At 43.3% G+C, this 24,915-nt stretch overlaps 1 protein-coding gene across 1 annotated transcript in view; it reads left to right on the top strand.

Moving 5' to 3' along the window:
• The first annotated feature begins 319 nt into the window (after positions 1-319).
• Positions 320-24,915, top strand: part of PKP3 (plakophilin 3) — a 160,487-nt gene continuing 135,891 nt past the window's right edge. Inside the window, exon 1 of the mRNA XM_082269847.1 lies at positions 320-436. Coding sequence (XP_082125973.1) covers positions 404-436 — 33 coding nt within the window. The 5' untranslated portion in view covers positions 320-403. The remainder of the gene's footprint in view (positions 437-24,915) is intronic.

The raw sequence follows: 24,915 nt of genomic DNA on the forward strand, positions 1-24,915 counted from the left end.
GTGACATTCTTTAGAAAATTATGCAGGACAGTCACACTTGTAAAATAAAATCTTCACTTTTACTTTGTCACATTAGAGAGGGACTTTCTCCAGGTGAAATCACTTTTCTTTTTAAGCCTGCAGGTCTTTTATGTTCTACTCCTGCTATAGTTTTATTCAATATTTCCCTTAACACTTTAGGCTCAGATATATTGTAACAAGCTGGCATAGCCTATTGCCACCCTTGCTGTTTGCAGAGCTGATGATTGGAAGGGTTAACAGTCTACAGGGCGGAGGTACATCAACAGGTCCAGTGACGACATAGGATGATACAGTTTCCATTCTCTGTCTTTGATACAATTTTGATTGTTACCTTCAGGACTTCTCACACCCTAGACACTCTGCGGAGGAGATTCAGGACACCATGATGCAGCAAGGCCCTGTTGTGTGGGCACAGGTATGGACAAGTAATTATTTAGTTGGTGTTTGGCATAGAAGGGGTGAATACCCTGCAAGAAAAAATAATTGGGTGCATTTAAGCAGCCTTTTGCCAAGTAGAGTGTCACAATAATTAATGTTAGTGCATAGTAATGTGCAGGTAGGTTGATTTCTTAATTGCAGGTCTATGCATAGAAAATGGCTTGGTCATTGGGCACTATGGTATAGTAAATGTTCTGCAGGACAGCAGTATTGGGTAGTAGTTTTTCAGATCATATATCGTACAGTTTGAGATAGCAGTACAGGGGTATTATGAAGAATATTGTAGGCGAGGTGCTATTTAGATTGAGACAAAAGCGCATTTGTTATTTAGCATTTTGCAGCTAGCACAATTTTTGTATAAAACAGCTTCAGGTAGAAAAAGATTTATAAAAGATACTTAACGAGCTCCATACTATGCATACTTTCTTATTTTTTACTATGCGTGACATAATTACATAGAGGTCTGTAAAAGATCTATAGGTTACATGACACATACAGTGTCAGAGCCTGTATCGGAATAAAATGTAGACGTATGTATCCAAGGGATTACTCATTTGCCCATATCATCCTACATGTTGGACAAGACAGCACAAGAGCTAATTAAGCTTTGTTAGACGTTTTGTGGGTGATAAAAGCAGGGATCCATTCCTTTATTATCATAGTTAGGAACTTTCATGCACACAATTCTACTTTTGCAAAGAGATTGGGCAATATGACAAGTGGCAAGCTAAACTGTATTTACATGTATGGTGTAGGGTTGCCACTTCCTCCTTTTAAACCAGGACACATATTAATTACACAGGTTCTGAGGCTGATATAATGCACATAAGGCACTAAGTGAGTTTAATTACCACCGTAATCAGCCACAGAACCTGTGTAATTAATGTGTGTCCTGATTTAAAGGGATGGGGTGGCAACCCTAGTATGATGGTCTCCCACTTTTTTAAAAAGTTGAATATCTACAACTGTTTATCCAATAGAGAGTGGTTTTAGGTTATCCACAGGATATATGACTAAAAGGGGTATTTTAGTGGATAGAATGAATGGGTCAATCCACTAAAAGGGGTATTTTAGTGGATAGAATGAATGGGTCAGTCCACTAAAAGGGGTATTTTAGTAGATAGAATGAATGGGTCAATCCACTAAAAGGGATATTTTAGTAGATAGAATGAATGGGTCAATCCACTAAAAGGGGTATTTTAGTGGATAGAATGAATGGGTCAATCCACTAAAAGGGGTATTTTAGTAGATAGAATGAATGGGTCAATCCACTAAAAGGGGTATTTTAGTAGATAGAATGAATGGGTCAATCCACTAAAAGATGATATGGTAGCAATATGTGGAGCCTGGTTAGCTTAGTCACCCCCCTGAGTTTTTATATGTTTTGGACACATCAGCATTGAGATATCTCCCTGCCATAATTCCTCACTTTGTTCTTCTTGGAGTTTCTGATGTTCCTGCCAACCTTTACATGTTTCAACTCCTCCTGTTGCTTTTTTCATCATATAAAAGGATTAAACCCCTTATAATGGTCACAGCAGGTGTGCAGAACCAGGAACTCAAGAACAGAGGTCTCTCTAAAGCCGTCTATAGACTGGGTTGCAGGAAAGAAAATCGATTGATTCCCCCATCAACACAGACAGTTTTGATGAGGGAATCCCTCCTGAGGAGTCATTGTGTTCTCACAATTGGGGAGGTGGGGGCGGGAAGCCGCCCCCCACCGGGAGAAAACAGTCATTATTGCTAGGGGCTATAGCAGCTGCTGTCAATAATCACATGTAAAATCTGGCAGTCTGGTTGTACCCAAGTTAATAGATCAATCAACTTGGGTACATTCATTCTACCCATACATGTTTTGAATCTTGAATTTGGAACCGTCTATAGCTGGATACACACTAGACAATTTTCTTTAGATTTTTTCCTTCAGACTTACGGAAACTATATAATATGAGGTCAGACCTAAACACTTTCAATTTGTATGCAATCAGGCAGTCCCTTGCACTACATAGAAAAGTTAAATCTAAAGGAAATCTACCAACAAAAGTTGTATATTGTGTATCCAGCTTATGGCCAGTTTAACAAAGTCATGCAAGGCAAAAGAAACTATCTGATGGTTTCTAATCTCCAGCATTTACCATAAACTGAAATATCAGTTTTTTCAGCAGAACAGGCCTTTAAAGGAGATAAAGATAAAGTCACTTTGAAGGCACCAAGGTTCCAAAGTCCTCATCCTTTAGAATAATAGGCAACATGGAGAACATGAGCATGATGGTCTAGTAGTTCTTAACATGTTTTACTGTGTGAGTGTAGCTGCGCGTTGAGTTTTATGGCTATTCAAATAAAAGATATCAATATTTATTACATTGTAAACTTTATGACTATTCAGAATACCTTGAAAGTTCCTTAATCTTTCTTTCCTATATTTTTCTTCTACTTGGGGTGTTGATACATGTAGATTGAACAGTCATAGGCCCATATACACTCCGTATTGCAATCAGAATGCCCTTTTAACATGAATAAATTCTAAACTGATTCTATAAAAGCTAACTAGAGGGGGGTTTTATGACTCTAGTGGGGTTGATAGGGCTAAGCTATATGCAATTGTAATCTCTAATACTTAGAACTTTAGCCACTTCTTGGCTTTATCTGCTGTAACTTGACTAGGGTTGCCACCTCATCCCTTTAATCCAAAACACATTAATTACACAGGTTCTGAGGCTGATATGATGCACATAAGGCACCAAGTGAGTTTATTTACCACCTTAATCAGGCACAGAACCTGTGTAATTAATGTGTGTCCTGGTATAAAAGGATGAGGTGGCAATCCTAACCGTGGCGTGTTGCTAATGAGCTGATTGCCAGCAAGAAGCTACATTGCTAAATAGCAATAAAATCACCAATGTAGTTTAGCCCTGTCACTGTGCTCCACTGGGCGTGGGACTGCCATGATTGTTCTGTTTACTCTGGATAATATGCCAGTCCTATATAAATATAGGTAATAGTAACACAATGATAATGAAAACCATTGAAAACCCTATTGTGTGATAGCCCATATTCATTTTTCTTATACCATAGTAACAAAAGTATCCTTTCTATGAGTACGTCTACCAGTCTAAAACTATTGTTGATGATCAGTATGGTATAAATCAAACTCTGTTCTGTGTTCCTATTCTGACACTTGCAATTTCTGGTGACATTGGCCTGCTCCTTCATCCTTCTCTTTCAAATGTTGGGACTATAGAGCAGGGGTGTCAAACTCAATTTAATTGCGGGCCACATCAGCATTATGATTGCCCCCAAAAGGGCTAGCTGGTTGTATCTGCAAGACTAGATGCCCAGAGCATCCCCTACCCTTACGTAAGACATCAAGAGCCTCTCCACCATCAGAAGTTGAGTCCCTCTCCCTCCCTTACATCACAGTGCACCCTCCTTACCTTGAGCTGCCTCTGGGAAGAAGCTGGAGGCATTGCTGGAAAGCAGAAAGTACAGGGTCTGGAATAGGACCAGAGGAGGACTGGAGCTCTCTTGCAGCTGCAGGAGAGGTGCAAGGGCCACATAAAATGGCCTGGAAGGCCGAATTCGGCCCACGGGCCTTGGGTTTGACAGATGTGATATAGAGGGTAATTCTAGGGGTAATTTTTTGAGCAATGAGGAGATAGAAATTCAGGCCAGTAGTTCTGGATGCTGCTGAAACCAGATCTTTCAAGTGGGCAGGAGTGCAAGGACAGAATTGTCTGACAGTTCACCTAGGGATCAGATCATTTGGAACAATCACACCTTCATATGGTCCCTCATTCACTTGGCATGTACAATTTATGATTACTGGCACATTATTCAGTTCCCCAATAGTAATATTGTGAGACACTGGGGTTGATTACCTAAAGGCAAATAGACTGTGCACTTTACAAGTGCAGTTGCACTCTGCAAGGGCAGCTGCTCCAGAGCTTAGTAAATAAGGTAAAGCTTCACTTTGCAAATAATACCCAGTCACGTGCAAGGAAAAGAAAAAAAACAAACATTTTCTTGCTTGCACATGATTGGATGATGGAAGTTAGCAGAGCTTCTGCTCATTTAATAAGCTCTGGAGCAGTTGATCTTTCAGAGTACAACTGCACTTTGCAAAGTGCACAGTCTATTTGCCTTTAGTAAATCAACCCCAGAGACTTGGCTATAACCATTTACCGTATATACTCGAGTATAAGCCGAGTTTTTCAGCACATTTTTTTGTGCTGAAAACGTCCCCCTCGGCTTATACTCGAGTCAAGAGAAAAAAAAAAAAGTCCCTGCCCGCTCCGACGTGCTTGAGCTTTAAAAATGGCGCCGCCCAGTGCATACATGTCATTGCGCACGCGCCTCCGCCGCTCGGGAGAGGCCGGGAATAGCCGAAAGTATACGAGCAGCGGCGGCGCGTGCGCAATGACGTGTCGGCGCCGGACGGCGCCATTTTTAAAATGAATGCGCCTCTGGAACAGGTAAGTGAAACTGCTGCACTACCTGCCATTATGCACCTGTACCATGCCCACAGCACTGCATCTCCTGTAGTATGCCCACAACCCCGGATCCTCTTGTACCATGCCAGTCACCCTGCATTCTCCTGCACCATGCCAGTACCCTGCATTCTCCTGCACCATGCCAGTACCCTGCATTCTCCTGTACCATGCCAGCCACCCTGCATTCTCCTGCACCATGCCAGTCACCCTGCATTCTCCTGCACCATGCCAGTCACCCTGCATTCTCCTGTACCATGCCAGTCACCCTGCATTCTCCTGTACCATGTCAGTCACCCTGCATTCTCCTGCACCATGCCAGTCACCCTGCATTCTCCTGTACCATGCCAGTACCCTGCATTCTCCTGTACCATGCCAGTCACCCTGCATTCTCCTGTACCATGCCCGCCGCCCTGCATTCTCACCCTAGGCTTATACTCGAGTCAATCATTTTTCCCATCTTTTTGTGGTAAAAGTAGGGGCCTCGGCTTATACTCGGGTCGGCTTATACTCGAGTATATACGGTATGCTCCATTCGTCAAGATCAAATTAAATCTCTTGCAATGCAAGTGTCACACAACTGTAAAATGGTGCAACAGATTTTTATTGGCCACCTTTACCGGCACACTACATTTTATCTCTGTCATTCCACCAACCCTGACTAGTAGGGAGTTCCTTTAGAGAGAACATCTGTAACAGAGAGAAGCATTTACCCTGCTCCCCTTACTGACATTGTTAAAAAATGTGAGTCACAATCATTATACTGTATATAGGAATAAACTGGGCCTTAGCTAAGTAAAAGGGTTTTTCTAATTTACTGGGATGATGAATAATATTTTGTGGGCGAAGAATTAAGAGACAAGAGCTGTACAATATATAATTAGGTTTTCCTAACAGCTTAATAAAGCCTAGCACACACCACTAGTTTTTTTTCTTTTTTTGTTCAACCAAGCTGGCTGAACAAAAAATGACTGGCAGCTGAGGTCAGAACTGCTGTACTAACAATCCCATGTTAGTACGGTACTGTTCTATTGTGTTCTGATAGGAGGACAGCCCTGCCAGAACACTCCGGTCAGCACTCTCAGCCGTTGGCTGAAAGCATTGACCGGAAGCTGGTCGGCAGACCTTTATTGGTCATGAGCCTTTGATAGAAGATGGCCAAATAGCTGGAATCTGTCAGACCAGCTGCCATACACATGGGCCGAATGTCAGCGGGTTTCTATTAAACGGGCCAATGTCGGCCAACATTCAGCCCGTATGCACTAGGCGTAAGGCTTGAGTGGGCCTCGCTGGTTTCTGTATTTTAACCAGTTCTGGACCAGAAGGATTTGCCCCCTTAATGACCAGGCCATTTTTTGCGATTCGGCACTGTGTTATTTTAATGGACAATTTCTCAGGCGTGCGACACTGTAGCCAAATAAAATTGATGTCCTTTTTTCCCCACAAATAGAGCTTTCTTTTGGTGGCATTTGATCACCTGTGCGATTTTCATTCTTGCACTATAACCAAAAAAAGAGCGACAATTCTGAAAAAAAAAAAAAGAAAAACAATATTTTTCACTTTCTGATATATAACATTCCCAAAAAAAAAAATGTAAAAATCAAAATTTTTCAACCTTTTTGGTCAGTTTGTATTCTGCTACATATTTTTGGTGAAAAAAATCGCAGTAAGCATATTTTGATTGGTTTGCGTAAAAGTTATCGCGTCTACAAACTAGGGGAAAGATTTATGTACTTTTTATTTATTTATTTACTTTTTACTAGTAATGGGGCATTCTGCAATTTTTAGCGGGACTGCGACATTGCGGCAGACAGATCGGACCCCTAACTGACATTTTTTACACTTTTGGGGGGACCAGTGACATTACTTCAGTAATCAGTGCTAAAAATATGCACTGTTACAGTAATAATGACATTGGCAGGAAAGGGGTTAACACAGTGGTGATCAAAGGGTTAAATGTGAGCCTAGTGGAGTGTTTACTAACTGAATGGTGAATGGGCTTGTGAAATGATCGTAGAGACCTGTGATCCTATATAGGAGCATCACAGGCGCTCTGTGATCATTTCAGAGAGAAGAACGGTCAGCTGTGTTTACAACAGCTGACTGTCCTTCTTCTCTCTCAGCAGGGAGCGATCGCGGGTGCCCGGTGGCAATCACGAGTCCCGGCCCCGTGGATCGGCATCCCCGCTGCCTAGTGAGGGTCAGAAGCGCGTTCGCCCCCCAGCACCATGCGCGCGACCGACATAGGGCTATGTAGTTTTGCGCAGCCGAGCCAGCCTGCCGCAGGCAAGTGGTTAATGAAAGGCACTAGCTTCCCATATATCCATAGGTATGAAATGATCATTACCCAAACTTGCTGGTTATAGCTAAATTGAGACACAACCAATTGTCCATAGGTACTTTATCGGGATAAATGTTCTTGAGGGAAGAATGATTTGGCTGGATTAGATAATCCTGGAAATCACTATAGTCAGTGGCGGCTGGTGCTCCATGGGTCAGGGGGGGGCGGCAGACGGACCACACCATACCCCGCCCCCCCGGACCACACCAAGCCTGCACACCATACCCCCTCCCCTGGGTCGCCGGCTCACTCACCATCTGGAGGGCAGGCAGGCAGCAGTGGCTGCGGCGGCTTCCCCTCAGTCTCCTGCGTTTCCTCCCTCCTCCTTGGCCAATGGCATGGCTTCTCCTTTTAATTCGGCCAATCTGGAAACGGGTCTCAGGACCCGCTTCCTGATTGGCCAGGAGAAGGATCTGTGTGACAATAGCGAATATTCAGTCGCTATTGTCACACAACCGGGTGGGTTCAGGGCGCATTGCTCTGTGCCCCGAGCCCACCCTTTTATGAAGCCTATTAGAGCCTCTGGCTTAAAAAAGAAAAAACCATTGGAATCCATGCGTCCGGTGCCCTGCATGTAGATAAGGGGGCGGATGCACGGATGGGGGGGCAGCGCCCTTGCGCCCCCAATGGACGGGCCACCACTGACTATAGTTATCACTGAGATATGATGGTCATAGAGGTATCTGGCATCACCCGCCTCCCTCTTGCACAGGAATAAACAGGCAGACTCAGGCGATCCACTGTTATGGCGCTTTTCCACTGCATGGAACTGAACGGTTCGGCTCGCTTTTGCGCTTTTCTACTGCATGGTACCGCATGGTACGGTGTAGGAATGGTTCGGTACGGTACGGCGGTGCTTTTCCACTACATGGAACCGAACGGTACGGCTTGCTTAAACGGTACCGCCTCGGTTGTGGTTCCAAGAGAGCTGTACCGGTACCATATCCCACAATCCTTTGCATGCAGCCTTGACTGTTTGTCACTACTAGCCACTGATTGGTCAGAGAATCGTTGTTATCCCACCCACTTACTATTAGTGGAAAAGCAAACCGTACCAAACCGTAGCGAACCGTTCCAACACCGTACCATGCGGTACCAGCAGTTGAAAACCAAACCGAGCCAAGCAGGGCCGAGTGGAGCCGAGCCGGTACTTGCAGTGGAAAAGTGCCATTAGTGTTTTTTGAAAGACCTCTCCATGGTGCTATCATGTCTACATATGCCTGACTGCTATCTAATATCCACAGCCCACTTTAGCTTTCTTTTAAATATTTGGCTACACTACCTGCTTTTATATTGAACATTTACTGGCAGGTTGGACGGCTAAGTTTGGCAAACATGTCAAGATTTCTCTTGTTCAGCCTAGCGCGTCCAATGAGAGAATACCATAGATTCCCCAATTCAAACAGCGTGGATGGAGAAATCTTCCAGTGCCAGCTATTGTACTCTGATTGCCGGCACCCACAGCTGGCAGAATACCCGAACAGAGATCACAGCTGATTGGCTGCAGCCACTGTTCAGCTGACTGTTTTCTTTCAGGTTCCATTGATTTCTCATTTGAACTTTGTTGAGCCTGTCATTCTGGAGCCACACATTTTTTTTTTTTTTAAAAACATGCTGTAGTTTAAAATAATAATTCACTTTAAAAAAGTGCTGAGCACTGCATCTTTTGTCAAGGTGCCGCAAGCCTGCAATGCAACAGGGTGTGCTCCGTCTGCCAAATTCAGGGTAACTCAGCCAGTGCGAACAAGCCCTCCAAGTGCACTAAGCTTCTAAAGCAGCCATGAATTTAGAAAACACATTGTAACACATTAAAATTATATTAAATCCAAGAGTAAGCTGCTTGGAAAACTGATCGCATGTATATTAAAAGAAGCAAATAATAAACTGACTTCTGTACACATCTCTGCGCTCATGTCATTGGAAAAACATAAAAGAAAGATTTCGGCCTCAAGTGCTGACTCAACATCTATTAGTATTTTATAATCTGCAATACAGTTTTCTGTTTACAGAAGTTTTTTTTCAACTTTTTATTTTTTTTATATATACTACACAAATTAAAAAGTGTATGCATAGCCAAATTTATTTTTTTATTTTACTTTTGGATAGAGTAGAGAAGATTTAAAGCCCTGTAAGGGTATTTATTTTGTGTGGACTTTTGGGGAATTTTCTCTTTACTTCTTATCTCAGAGATACATAAGGAAGTTAGCAAGATTCCCCTCTTAAATACACTATATTACCAAAAGTATTAGGACACCTGCCTTTACACCCACATGAAAATTAAAGCGGTTGTATCCCCTGTGTAAAAAAAAAAAACCTGCAGGACAATGGCATAATGTGCTAGTATGCATCGCATATTAGCACATTATGAAATACTTACCTTAGAACAAAGCCCCCACATGGTTGCCCGGACACCGCTGTGGGAGCTGACATGTTCCCTCGGCGTCTCTTCTGGGTTTATTTTCCAGCAAGGAGTCGGCAAGGAGCTCTGAAGGCCCGGCAAGATACATCGGACCTTCAGAGCGCATTCGCCGCTGGTGTCATCGACTGCATGCAGGGTGAATATCTCCTAAACCATGCAGGTTTAGGAGATATTAATTTTACCTACAGGTAAGCCTTATGATAAGCTTACCTGTAGGTAAAGATTAAAAAGCGGAGTATACTACCGCTTTTATGACATCCCAGTCTTAGTCCGTAGGTAGGGTTCAATATTGAGTTGGCCCACCCTTTGCAGCTATAACAGCTTCAACTCTTCTGGGAAGGCTGTCCACAAGGTTTAGGAGAGTGTCTATGGTAATGTTTGACCATTCTTCCAGAAGCCCATTTGTGAAGTCACTGATGTAGGCACTGATGTAGACAAGAAGGCCTGGCTCGCAGTCTCCACTCTAATTCATCCCAAAGGTGTTCTATCGGGTTGAGGTCAGAACTCTGTGCAGGCGAATCAAGTTCCTCCACCCCAAACTTGCTCATCCATGTCTTTATGGACCTTGCTTTGTGCACTGGTCCAAATTATTTGCTGGAGGGGGGGATTGTTTTTCAGGGGTTGGACCTGGCCCCTCATTTCCAGTGAAGGGAACTCTTAGGGTGTCAGCATACCAAGACATTTTGGACAATTTCATGCTCCCAATTTTGTGTGGGAACAGTTTGGGGTTGGCCCCTTCCTGTTCTAACATGACTGTGAACCAGTGCACAAAGAAAGGTCCATAAAGACATGGATGAGCAAGTTTGGGGTGGAGGAACTTGACTGGCCTGTCCAGAGTCCTGACCTAAACCCAATAGAACACCTCTGGGATGAATTAGAGTGGAGACTGTGAGCCAGGCTTTCTTGACCAACATCAGTGCCTGACCTCACAAATGCACTTCTGGAAGCAACATTCCCATAGACACACTCCTAAAATTTGTGGACAGCCTTCCCAGAGGATTTGAAGCTGTTTTAGCTGTGAAGGGTGGGCCAACTTAATATTGAATCCTATGGACTAATGGGCCATACACACTATAAGATTTTCTGAAGACTTTTTCCTTTAGACTTACCAAAACCATATAATATGAGGTCAAACCTAAACACTTTCAATTTGTTTGCAATCTGGCAGGCCCTTGCACTACATAGAAAAGGTAAATCTGAAGGAAATCTAACCACAAAAGTTGGATAGTGTGTATCCAGCTTTAGACTGGGATGCCATTAAAGTTCCCAACTTTTGGTAATATTTTGTAGTTGTCTCTGGAACAGTTGTCACCATTGGACAAATTCCCCTCACCTCTTGTTCCGGAGACAATTCTAAAATGTTGTAGTTCCCCTTACTGTTTTTTTAGTGACAATGATCACCAGTACAGATAGAGGGAGAAATCTCTGTAAGGCCCCTTTCACACGTGTGCGACTTGTCATGCGATTTGGGACTGCAAAATCGCATGACAAGTCATTCTCCATTATTTCCAATGAGCCCCATTCATATCTGTGCGACTTGAACTCGCACCGACTTCAAAGTAGTCCCTGCACTACATTTGGCATGATTTTGATGCATTTTGAGGAAAAGACATTATAAGCCCAGTCAAACTCGCGGCAAAAAGTTGCGTCAAAATTGTGGTAAAATCATGCGACTTTGAAGTCACACAAGTGTGAAAGGGGCCAAAAGGGCGCACTGACAGCAATAAAAATTCTAACTCTTCCCCACCCTATCCAAAACCAAAAAAAAAAAAAAAAGGTTTTGCCTAGATTGAAATATGTAAAGTGTTTAATAATTTCAATAACATTTTTAGATAAACATATTTTTTAGAATTTCTAAAGACCTGATTATTTTTTAAACAACCCTACAATGCCTCTAAAACAAAACAGAGCAAGAGAATACCATCAGCACACCACGGATCTCCAAAATAGGTCTAAAGCTTTATTCAAGGGATCACATTATAACAGAAGCAACCTTTTGGAGCCTTGCAGGATCCCCCGACACATGCCTAAAAAAAGGGGTCCTGCGAGGCTCCGAAACATTAATTCTGTTATAGTAATGTGTGCGCTACATAAAGCTGTGGATCCATTTTGGAGATCCGTGTTTTGCTGGTGGAGTGGTGCTAGGGTTGCACTGAAACCTGTATCGGTATTGGTGCTGATACTAAGCATTTGCACAGTACATGTACTCATGCAAATGCACTGATACTACAAACGATACCTTCCGGACCGGTTTTCAGTGCAATTTCAGGTGCGGTTCAGGAGCAATTCCAATGCGAATTGTAGTGTATGAGATTACAATTTGCAGCTGAACCGGACCAAAATCGCACAGGACTCTTTCAAATCGCATTGCAAATAGGCTGTAAAAACTCACTGAAATGCACATGAAAACTGATGTGAAACTGATCTGAAACGGATGTGAAACTGATGTCTCTGCAAATGAAATCTGTGCGGTTTTCCCAACAGTTTTCATGCATGTATGATGTGAACAAGCCCTAAAATAGCTATCAGTAATTGATATCAGCAGTACTTAAGAAAAAGTATCGGTACTTGTACTCAGGCTTAAAAAAACTGGTATCAGTGCGTCGCTAGCTGGTGGCATTCTCTCACTCTGATTGTCCTTGGTTCCAGCCAGTGGTCGCTGCAACACCCGCTTACATGTACAGCCATTTCTGCAGGAACGTGTACGTTGGCAATGGTACATTGGAATTGTAAAGGAAAACAGATGCACCCGGTAATAGTAGAGAATGTAAAACCTTAGGGCCCTTTCACACGGGCGCTCTGTATGTCCGCAAATCATCCTATTTTTTTGCGGATGATTTACGGACATAATGTAAGTCAATGGCATTGCGGATGTCAGTGGAATACCATCCGCTGACATCCGATTTTCTTCCTTTCAGTTCAAAGAACGGAGAGGAAGCAAAATCGGATGTCAGCGGTGTCATCCGCTGACATCCGCAATGCCCATAGTCTTACATTATGTCCGTATTTCATCCGCAAACGGATGGGATGATATGCGGACATACGGAGCGGATGACACAACTGTCATCCGCTCCGTGAAAAAAAAAAAAAGGACCGGAGCAGAGGCAAAAAACTGATCGCCTGTGTGAAAGAGCCCTAACTCTCTAGTGGGTGAAAATTCCATTCTTCACTCTCTTGAAAAACTAACAGTACCACAGCTGTGTGACACTTTTAGATGTTAAGGATATCATGCCCTGAATGGGAACCATGGTTCCTTGTAGTCTCTTCTGCTGTAAACACTCTTTCCCTGCCTGCTAGCAATTTTTTACTGACATATATGTGACAGCCTCGCATGTGTAGCTCATTGTGTCCAATCTCAGCATTCTCTGAGGTTTTCCTCCATAGCCAGCCAATAATGATTGTGGGGTAGCAACAGGGCATTGAGGGGGAGCACAGAGTTTGCATTGCTGGTAGAGAGCATACAAGGGGATAAGTCTGCCATAATTGTCAAATTATGGCAACAGTCCTGGAGACCACAATTCTGTTAGGTTCCACTTTAAAAATGGCATCCTATCCTGCTTTACATAATATAACAAGAGTGATGAATTCTTGATTGTTTTAGTCCTTTTTTGCCATAACCTATGTGGCCAAACTGTCCTGTTGGGTCCCAAGCCCTACTTCATAGAAATGATGGTTTGCATACACCGCCCTGAAAAAGCCTTAAAAAATAAAACAAATGCAGCCACCACATCTAAGGACTGATAGGCTGCAATATATTACATTTTTGTTTTTGAGTTTAGATACACTTTAAAGCCTACATACTGCATAGTATACTGGGATTTGCAGTTCTACAATGGACTGTAGAACAACAGAAAACATTTGCAAAGAGATAACTATTACAATTTCCTTTCATGACAGTGGAACACTTCACCTTTTGGGCTTTTCCACCTGTGTTTGTCCTGTGTGGTGGTCAAACTACATTTTATAGGATCAGACTGTAATTAACTTATCATTGTCATTTAAAACATGACCTGCTAACCGGTCAAAAGGGCAAGCCTTCAGAGAACAGGAGGTGTGATGCTGAATGCATTCATTAGGTCACTAAAAGAGCATACAATGAGGGACACAAGGCCAAGCAATTCATCTGTCCAAAACTGAAATATCCTCATACAATTACTGGGGCTAAATAGTTCTGAGGGAACATTTTTTTTTTCAACTGGAAATCCAAGGCATTCAAAGGCCAAACTTTGCTGAGAAACATTACTCGCAATACAATGGAATGGGGGAAAATGACTGCCTCTAGAAAGTACCAACATATATACTGCATACATATACTGTGTATATATATATATATATATATATATATATATATATATATATATATGTAGCACTGTCCCTGTAGGACTTGCTGTATGATGACTTGTTTGGCTTCCTCTGATTACAAATGGCACTTTTCCACTGCAAGTACCGGCTCGGCTCTACTCGGCCCTGCTTGGCCTGGTTTGCTTTTCCACTGCTGGTACCGCATGGTACGGTGTTGGAACGGTTCGGTACGGTACGGTATGGTTTGCTTTTCCACTAAAGTAGTACTAAAGTTAAGTGGGTGGGATAACAACGATTCTCTGACCAATCAGTGGCTAGTAGTGACTGCATGCGAAGGATTGTGGGATATGGTACTGGGTATGGTACCTCTTGCAACCACAATCGAGGCGGTACTGTTTTTGAGAGCCGTACCGTTCGGTTCCATGCAGTGGAAAAGCGCCGCTGTACCGTACCGTACCGTACCGAACCGTTCCTACACCGTACCATGCGGTACCAGCAGTGGAAAAGCACAAAAGCAAGCCGAACCGTTCGGTTCCATGCAGTGGAAAAGCGCCAAAAGTTACTTAGGGTACAGTTCACACATCCCTCCTTACTCCCGATGGCTCATCACTCAAAAAACAGTCCAGGGGTATTGGGGTTTTTAGTGTTTATTTTGGAACTTGGATGCGAGAAGGAAATAGTGGCATACTCCAGCTGGAACTATTCACAATGGATAAGGACAACTCTCACTTGGCCACATCAGGTTGCTTGTGGAAGCACCTGCACTGCCTAATCCATACTGCCACATGTATGGAAAGGGTTAAGTCTCCTTGCTCTCTCTCTTCAGCAATAGACTTGTTGAACTATATCCTCTTCAGGATAATCACTAGCATCCCCTTTACTGACACCTGTTCACTGACTCTTCTAGCTGCAGGGGTGGCCTCCTCTCAGGTCAGGTCCTTTGACACAGATCGGTACTCACTGTACTGCAGAATCAGATCCTCCAGTGTCTCCCCCTCTCAGTCAGCTTCACCGGACCTCTGTGTTCAGTTCCTGGCTAGCACTCTCCAGGTTGACTACCTGAGGCCGCATGGCACCTCTACAAAGGAGGAGGCAGCCGCCTCTTCTGGAAGAATGGTCGAACACACCCACAGACACACTCCTAAACCTTGTGGACAGCCTTCCCAGAAGAGTTGAAGCTGTTATAGCTGCAAAGGGTGGGGTGGGCCAGCTCAATATTGAACCCTATGGACTAAGACTGCGATGCCAATAAAGTTCATGTGCATGTAAAGGCAGGCGTCCCAATACTTTTGGTAAAATAGTGTGTATGTGTATATGTGTGTATATATATATATATATATGTATATATATATATATATATATACACAAATGTTCAGAAACTTGACCTCCCCTTCCTCCTGCATATTCCTACTGCCCGTTGATAGAACAATATGAATGTGAATGGACAAATGATACGTGCACTACTCAACAGTACCTGAAAGAGTTGTAGCTGTAAGAAATGTATTGGTAAGGTACCTCTACTTGCATTTTTTTTTTTTATGTGACAGAGTCTCTTTAAGAGTTGAAACACAGTTTACCATGCAAAGCACACATTAACCCAAAGTGTGTTACATGCATTAACGTGACAATGCCATTCATTTTGCCATCTCATAGTAAGACAATGCAGCTCCAACGCACATGCATTGCTGCGTACCACAGCACACACACTACCATGCTTTGTGTTTCATTGCATTAATAATATGCTGCATGGGTGTTTTTTGTCCATTCTTGTCTATTGGCGGTTTAAAATTGGGCTGTCTTAATGCAACGCATGTTGACATGTGACAGAATTGAAGACACAAAAATGGCAATGAGTGAAAGGGCTCTCAAGCCCAACTGAGCTTTCAACTTAAAGTAGCTAAATACATTGCAGGTGCATCAAAATATAAGGTATTTAAAATCCAACAATTTGGTTTCTTTAGAAAGCAGCCGCAGACTGGGTAGAAAAGCCTGACCCCTGCCAGCACACTACAGGGAAGAAACCTTTGCTATCTGTGTGGAAGCAGTGGTCTCTCCAAAGATCAGAAACACCCCCTTTTGAGTAAGAGCTTGATCTGCAAGAAGCATTAACTTTAATGATTACATATCTATAGGTCTGATTCAGCAAGGGGAGCAAGGAGCGTGTTGGGCCTCTGCAGAGAGACCTGTGCTGGCAGGGGCAGTGGTGTATTTTAGTTTTGTGCTGCCCTAGGCAAGACTAAAATTGGGCGCCCTCCCCATGTAAATTTTCCCCACTCCTTTTTTAACGCATGTGTCTTCCTCCAAAATTGAAGGACTACAAGTCCCAGCATGAACCCCTGAAATCTCATAAGAGGGGGGGTGAGGGGGTGGGAGAGAGAGGGTGGGTGAGGGAGAGAGAGAGGGGGGGGTGGGTGAGGGAGGGAGAGAGGGGGGGATGAAAGGGAGAGAGGGATTGGGTGAGGGAGGGAAAGAGAGGGGGTGAGAGAGGGGGGATGAGAGAGAGGGGGGAATCGAAGAGAGAGAGAGAGGGGGGAATCGAAGAGAGAGAGAGGGGGGAATCGAAGAGAGAGAGAGAGAGAGGGGGGATGAGAGAGAGAGAGGGGGGGATGAGAGAGAGGGAGGGGGGGGATGAGAGAGAGAGAGAGGGGGGGTGAGCGAGAGAAAGAGAGGGGGATGAGAGAGAGAGCGAGAGAGAGTGGGGATGAGAGAGAGAGAGTGAGAGGGGGGTAAGAGAGGGGGATGAGAGAGGGAGATGAGAGAGGGGGATGATAGAGAGAGAGGGGGTGAGAAAGAGGGAGGGAGAGAGGAGGGGTTAGAGAGTGAGAAGAGGGGGTGAGTACGAGAGAGAGGGGGGTGAGAGAGGTGGATCTAGCAACCAGTGGCCAATAGAGTCTCAGGTGGTGGGGGGTGGCTTTTTTGCTGCCCCCCTGCAAAGTGCTACCCTAGGCCTGGGCCTTGTTGGCCTAGGCCAAAATACAGCACTGGGCAGGGGGCAGGCTTTTTTACTCTGGTTGTGGCTGCTTTCTTAATAAAAATAACTACTGTATAACATTGCATGCCTTTGATGCATCTAAATTGTTTTTGGCTGGTTAAAACAGAAAGCTCATTTTCATTTTGTTCACTATAAGAAAGGTATGCAGCTTGGTCTGAAATATGTTTTCTTGCACTGTGAAAAGTCAACAGGCTTCTTTCACTCTGATTTTTGGTTTTGAAATTCCATTTAAAAGTCATTTGGGAAATGACAAAAGGCGCTAAACCTTTTGCCAATATTAGTGTGTTTGCTGAAGAAGCTATTTACATTGTTCCTGAATCAACAGTGATCTTGTATAAGACAAACAGTGTTTGAAAGGCTCACCTTTGGCATGATCTAGTATAGTAATAATGGCATGCACAGCACAGGCTTACAACGTTCCTGTTGTTTTATGATGACAAAAAGGCTTTGGACATATTCCTTATGTAACAAGATCCATCTATCTGATTTTTTTTTCACCTCAGCTTTGCCTTGTGAAATAAACAGTTCAATTTTGTCTTAGGCCCCCATTCACAATAATGTTACGGTAACGTGAGGTACCGCTTGCTTCTTGTGATGGTGTGCTGATTCACCCCTGATAAAGTCTCCAGTATACAAGGAGTTTTTCAGACCGTTATCTTGCATCTATAAAGGGTCTCGCCACAAAAAAAGTAATCTTTTAGGCTGGCCATACATGGTACAAATTTCTTTCCTGCAACCACATACTTACCAACTGTCCCGTTTTTGCCGGGACAGTCCCGGCAAATAGGAGCCTGTCCCAGGTAATTTACATTGTCCCAGCAAGCGCCCGTTAATCGGGCTGCCCGTAAATGCCCGTTATGGGCAGCCGTGTGCTTGTAAAATAAATGGTTGCGGGCCGACATCGTAACTGCGCATGCTCCAATCTCGGGAAAGCTTGTACAAGCTTGGCGCAGTTGCGTAATGGCGCCATTAAAACCTAATTATTTCAGATAGTGTAATTGGGTTTTATCGTACTTATTTACACCTTGCACTTTATTGATATTTACATATTACATTTTTTGTATGGTCACACCTGAGCACATTTCACACTTTAGAATTGCAGGGAATTGTGACCATTAGATTGTAAGCTCTTCTGAGCAGGGCCCTCTAAATCCTCTTGTATTTTATTGTATTGTATATGTACTGTCTCCCTCTAATATTGTAAAGCGCTGCGTACATTTCTATAGAAATCCTTATTAATAATAATAATAATAATGAGAATTTTAAATTTTATTCAGAAGTAGTGAAGCTGAATGGGAGAAATTACTCCAACTCTGCTACTTTGGCCTTAAGTTTGAAATTCCCTGTTCAATTTCCTGTAATTCTCTCTTTATTGGGTAGACCCTATAATCTGATGATAAGTAGGTGGAGATTAATTATCTGGAGTGGGCGGTGCTTCAGGGAAGTGGGTGTGGTAAGTAATTGATAGCTGTGCTGCAAAGTGTCCCTGGAAATTTTTTTCAAATGTTGGCAACTATGCAGCCACAGGTTTCCTGCAAACACAGCAGACCGTTGTTCTGTCAGCAATCAACACATGGCATCTGTGCTCCTCCTATTTAGGAACACAGGTCCCTGTTTTGATTCCATAAGCCCCCCCACACAGTTAGAAAACAGCCCCTAGGCATACATTTAACCCTTTGCTCGCCCCTGGTGTTAACCACCTCCCTGCCAGTGTCATTAGTACAGTGACAGTGCATATTTTTAGCACTGATTACTGTAGTAATGGCACTGGTCCCCCCAAAAGTGTCAATAATGTCAGTGAGGTATCTGATCTGTCCGCCGCAATGTCACAGTCTCGCTAAAAAACGCTGATCGCCGCCATTACTAGTAAAAAAATAAAAATGACATAACTCTTTCCCCTAGTTTGTAGACGCAATAACTTTTGCGGAAACCAATCAAAATATGCTTATTGGGATTTTTTTTTACCAAAAATATGTAGCAGAATACAAATCGGCCTAAAATGATAAAAAAAAAAATGATTTTACTTTTTTTTTTTTTTTGGAATGTTATATAGCAGAAAGTAAACAATATTGTTTTTTTTTTCCAGAATTGTCGCTCTTTTTTTGTTGATAGTGCAAAAAATAAAAATTGCACAGGTGATCAAATACCACCATTTGGGGGGAAAAAAAAGGACATCAATTTTATTTGTGTACAGTGTCGCACGACCGCGCAATTGTCAGTTAAAGTAACGCAGTGCCGAATCGCAAAAAAATGGCCTGGTCATTAAGGGGGAAAATCTTCCGGTCCAGAAGTGGTTAAAGTGGTAGTAAACTCAACATCCTGACTTTCCTCCATTAAATTCATTTATAAATCATGTACATGGTGCGGCGTTTGCATTCTTTCTAACCTTTGCCGTTCTGTAGAAATCGAGCCAGGCTCAATTTGATGACGTCACCAGCGCATGTACACATTGGAAGCGATTCACAGCGCGCTCTGTGTGCCATCAGTCCATTCTGGAGGATGCCGTGCCCAGGTCACCCACTCTCTGCGGCATTGCATTGCAATCACGGCAGAGTACAGCGACAGGCACGGCTTCCAGAAACACCCCAAAGCACATGCATGAGATTCTATCCATCACCACAAGAAAGGGCAGAAGTTACTTATAGCATAGAGGCAGAACACATCAGTCAACATGGCGTTGTCGGCTTTGGATGAAAAGCATAGAAAAAAAAAAAAAAAAAAAACTGGCTGCAAAAAATAAAAAAAAGACAGAGGGAGATAATAAATGAGGCGGAATGGTGAAAAAGCACTGTACTGGCTGTATAGAATGTCAGGAATTAAAAGGCTGAGTTTACTACCGCTTTAGGGTATATGTGAACCCTCACCTTGTAAAACAACCCATTCAGTTTAAAATAGAAATGAAAGGCAAAATATTTGTTTATAAATATAAAAGCATCATAAATACTTTTTTTTTTCTTTTTTTATAAGTGATCACATGACCTCTGTTCTCTGCTTAAAGCGGTAGTATCCCGCTTTTTGACACTTTTACCTACAGGTAAGCCTATAATAAGGCTTACCTGTAGGTACAATTAATATCTCCTAAACCGGCACGGGGATGGGCTTGTGGAATCAACACAGAGATCTGTGTTCCTAAATAGGAGGATCACAGGAGCTCTGTGCTGATTCCTGAGAGAACAACGTGTGTTTATTACACGGGGAGTGATCACGGGTGCCCGGCGGCAGCTTCCCTGCTGGCCCCCAGGATCGCTCCCGTGGATCGCATTACTGGTACGGTAATTAGCGCAGCCGAGCCAGCCTGCTGCAGTATATATGCGACAGGCAGTCGGCAAGTGGTTAAACACATTACACTTGTTAGGCACACAGTTAACCCCTTGATTTCCCCTTGATGTTAACCCCTTCCTAGCCAGTGTCATTAGTGCAGTGTACAGTATTATCACTGATCACTGTATTAGTGTAACTAGGGAAGTCAGTGTTAGTTAGTGTCCTTCTTAGCCAGTGTCTGCTAGTGCCAGATTTACCGCCACACTATCACAGTCACACTATAAGTCGCTGATCACCGCCATTACTTATTGTTTGTACAGATCAGTATATTGATCATGATGAGAACTATACTAGTGTCCCCAATAGTATAGTGTTCCCAAAACACAGTTTGGTTTTAAACAAAGACGTGTATCAAAATATATTTTGGTAGAAAAATATACTATGTATATTAGTGCGCCAGAGAGGTGGTTTCTAGAACCTGGTATATGTAAATAATTTATATAGAAAACTATATAAATAAATAAATAATATAAATAAATAAATTCCGTGATAATAAATTAAATGCAGCTGCTAGTAAAGTGCGGGTGCCAATGTTGAAAGAGAAAGTATTCACAATAGTGATACCTCTAGCGCTTGCTGTTCCCTAGTGGAAATACATATAATTACATAAGTGCTAAAAATACATTGTGGAAAAATTAAAAGTTCAAATATATATTAATGGTATTGAATCACTTCAAAATAATTGTCCATCCAGTGTATAGTGATAAATCAATCAACAAATTAAATAAATCAGTAAAATTAATAAAAGTCCAAATCCAATATGTGTAACTAAAGTACTGATGCTTCTTCCTTAATAGCTTTGGTGCTTCCTTTCCCGTGAAAAATAAATAAATTGCCCACTCACCAGATACTGTGGGTCCTATATGTCTTATGACATTAGAACCAATCGTGCTTCAATAAGAAGATCCTTTCCAGGTTCGGATTCCCTCTCCCTGGATATGGACAGGCGCTGCGGTTAATCTTTCACCATGGGATGAGTCTCCTCCAATCACGGTCCAATGTATGAGATGTGCTTCCCTGTAAATCACCTCCAATCACAAGCCGTGATGGGGGAATAAATGGATAGTGTGGTATTGTTTTTCCAAAAATTTTATTACACACACTCCGCACACTCAACGGTATAAATCCATAAAAGTCCAATAGGTGAGTAAAAAACAGGTGTCATACACTTCCACAGTTCAAATAAAATTGCAGCAAGGTGAGGAAAAACCGTGTTCAATCCAAAAGTGACAAACAAACAGGACAGGATCGTCATACACGTGCGCTTGTAGAGTGGAGAGCGGTAGTTCCGGTTTGCGTTCCACCCAAGCAACGTATGACGTCACGGCGTGAATTATATTGTGGCCTAAATTTATGAAGAAATTTGATTTTATTGGATATGTTTTATACCAGAAAGTTAAAAATATGTTTTTTTTCCCCCTAAATTTTCACATTTTTTACGTTTATGTAATAAAAAAAAAAAACCCAGTGGTAATTAAATACCACCAAAAGAAAATTATATTTGTGTAAAAAGAATGATATAAATTTCATGGTCATGTAGGGGGTTAATCCTTCCTGAGGGCAAGTGTATAAAGAAATCTATGGTGTTCAGAGGGAAAGATTTTATTGATATGATTCCTTCATGCTAGTTTTCTAGTTATGGTTTAGGGAGGGGTTAATGGATCTCTTGTGCGTTTCTGGTGGAATTTCCGCTTGCTTAGCCACTTCTGAGCGTCTACAGAAAACACCAACAATGCAAAGACTAGTTGTTCAGGTCTTGCTACTAGAGAGCCCCGGGGACAGGTTCTAACAGCAATGGTATTAGAAAAGGGAAAAGTATAGTTGTTTAGAATTTGGCTTCTTTACCTGGCAAATGTGTTAGGACCGTGTTATCATTTGATCTGCAGCCGTGTTCTCAGACCTGTTCCCAGGTAGGACATGCATCTTCTATTGTAAGGATACATTCCATTACAGTTGCTGGGTCAGCAACTTTTAACCACTTGACTCCCAGGGCAATTCTGACACGTGTCACGTACTGTACAGTGCATGCAGAAAGTATTCACAACAATTCACTTTTTCTACATTTTGTAATATTACAGCCTTATTCAAAAATGGATTCAATTCATTATTTTCTTCCAAATTCTACAAACAATACCTTACAATGACAACGTGAAAGAAGAAGTTTGTTTAAATTCTATGCAAATGTATTGAAAAAAAAAAAAAAACACATGTACATAAGTATTCACAGCCTTTGCAATGACACTAAAAATTGTGCTCAGCTAAATCCGGTTTCCACTGATCATCCTTGCGATGTTTCTACAACTTGATTGGAGTCCACCAGGGATGAGCTCGGGCATGTTCGAGTTCGTACGTGCCCGATCCCGCCAGGTTGTCGACACTGCACTCCGCTAATCACAGGCAGTGAGACGTTTCCCGATCCGCAGCTGCACAGATCGGGAAATGTCTCACTGCCTGTGATTAGTGGAGTGCAGTGTCGACTTCCTGGCGGGATCGGGCATGTAGCGACTGAAACACGCCGAAGCTCATTTCTAGAGTCCACCTGTTGAAAATTCTGTTGATTGGACATGATTTGGAAAGGCACGCACCTGTCTATAAAAGGTCCCACAGTTAACAGTGCATGTCAGAGCACAAACCAAGCCGTGAAGTCCAAGGAATTGTCTGTAGACCTCTGAGACAGGATTGTATTAAGGCACAGATCTGGAAAAGGGTATAGAAAAATTTCTGCAACATTGAAGGTCCCAATGAGCACAGTGGCCTCCACCATCTGTGACTTGAAGAAGTTTGGAACCACCAGGACTCTTCCTGGAGTGGGCCATCAGGCCAAACTGAACAATCGGGGGAGAAGGTCCTTAGTCAGGGAGATGACCAAGAACCCGTTTGTCACTCTGACAGAGCTCCAGCATTTCTCTGTGGAGAGAGGAGAACCTTCCAGAAGAACAACAATCTCTGCAGAACTCCACCTATTAGGCCTGTATGGTGGAGTGGCCAGGTGGAAGCCACTCCTCAGTAAAAGGCACATGACAGCCACCTGGAGTTTGCCAAACAAAATTCTCTGGTCTGATGAAACAAACATTGAACTATTTGGCCTGAATGGCAAGCTTCATGTCTGGAGTAAACCAGGAACTGCTCATAACCTGGCCAATACCATCCCTACAGTGAAGCATGGTGGTGGCAGCATCATGCCGTGGGAATGTTTTCCAATGGCAGGAGCTGGGAGACTAGTCAGGATCGAGGGAAAGATGAATGCAGCAATGTACAGAGACATCCTTGATGAAAACCTGCTCCAAAGCAAACTGGAGCTCAGACTGGGGTGAAGGTTAATTTTCCAACAGGATGACAACCCTAAGCACACAGTGTCACGTACCTGATCCGAAGCCGGAGTGTAGAGAGGGCTCCCCTTGCGGCTAGGTGCAGAGTACCCCTGGAAGTGGGACAGGGAGTGCTGTGCCCGAAGTAGCACGGGTTGCCGGTTGGGGTGACCAGGATGGAAGCAGGAACCAACTTGTTGAGAAGTCCCAAGCAGGTCTGGAACACTTTGGCAAGCCAGGCAGTTACAAGGTGCAGACAGGAACAGACTGGGAGAAATACTGGAGCGAAGTCAGGAGCCAAGCCGAAGTCAAGTATTGGAGAAGACAACAGGAATCCGAGAGCAAGCCAAGGGGTCAGGAGCCAGGAGAAGCAAGTCAGACAGTCCGGGTCGGCAACGGGAAGGCAAGATCAGCAGGTAAACAAGGCACAGGGAACACGGGAGGCTGTTGATCATCCAGCAACTAGATGTTGTGGCTGCTGGCTTTAAATAGGCCGTTTGGCGCCAAGCGCCATTACGCATGGCGTACGCGCGTGCGCATTGGCGCACGCACATTCCTAACTGCGTTTGCCCGTGTTTGGGCGCGCATGCGCATTCGCGCCAATGCGCGAATTCGCTGATTCGCCAGGATATTGGTAGTTCCCTGACAGTGCCCCCCCCCCTGAGGGGCAGCCTCCGGATGCCTAACAGAGCCTGTTTTTCAGGGAATCTTTTGAAAAAGTCACGTAACAGTCTGGGAGCGTGTATATTTCCAGCAGGTTCCCAAGAACTTTCCTCCAGAGAATAGCCCTTCCATTTGATTAAATACTGGACTTGCCTTCCTCGTCTACGGCAGTCCAGGATGGATTCCACTTCATATTCCGTTTCTCCATCTACTACAACTGGAGGTGGAGGCAAGCTATCTCTTCCAGGAAAAGGACCAGGATTGGCCGGTTTAAGCAAAGACACGTGGAAGACTGGGTGAATCTTGTAAGTATCTGGAAGGCATAATTCAAAGGCCACAGGATTGACCATCTTCTTGATCGAGAAGGGACCAATGAATCTTGGACCCAGTTTCTTGGATGGGCAGGCCAACTTAAGATTAAGAGTGGACAGCCACACTTTGTCTCCCACCTTCAAGGCCGGGCTATCCCTCCTTCTCTTGTCATAGCATTCCTTATAGGCTTCTTGTGCCTTTTGCATGGTCTTCTGTAATAGCAGAAAATTTTCTTGCAGGAAGGCTACCCTATCTTGAACAGCAGGTACTGTAGTCTCAGACACAGGGTTAGGTAAAAAGGATGGGTGAAA

Source organism: Pelophylax lessonae, assembly GCF_965119305.1.
Source record: "Pelophylax lessonae genome assembly, chromosome: 10".
Taxonomy (NCBI): domain Eukaryota; kingdom Metazoa; phylum Chordata; class Amphibia; order Anura; family Ranidae; genus Pelophylax; species Pelophylax lessonae.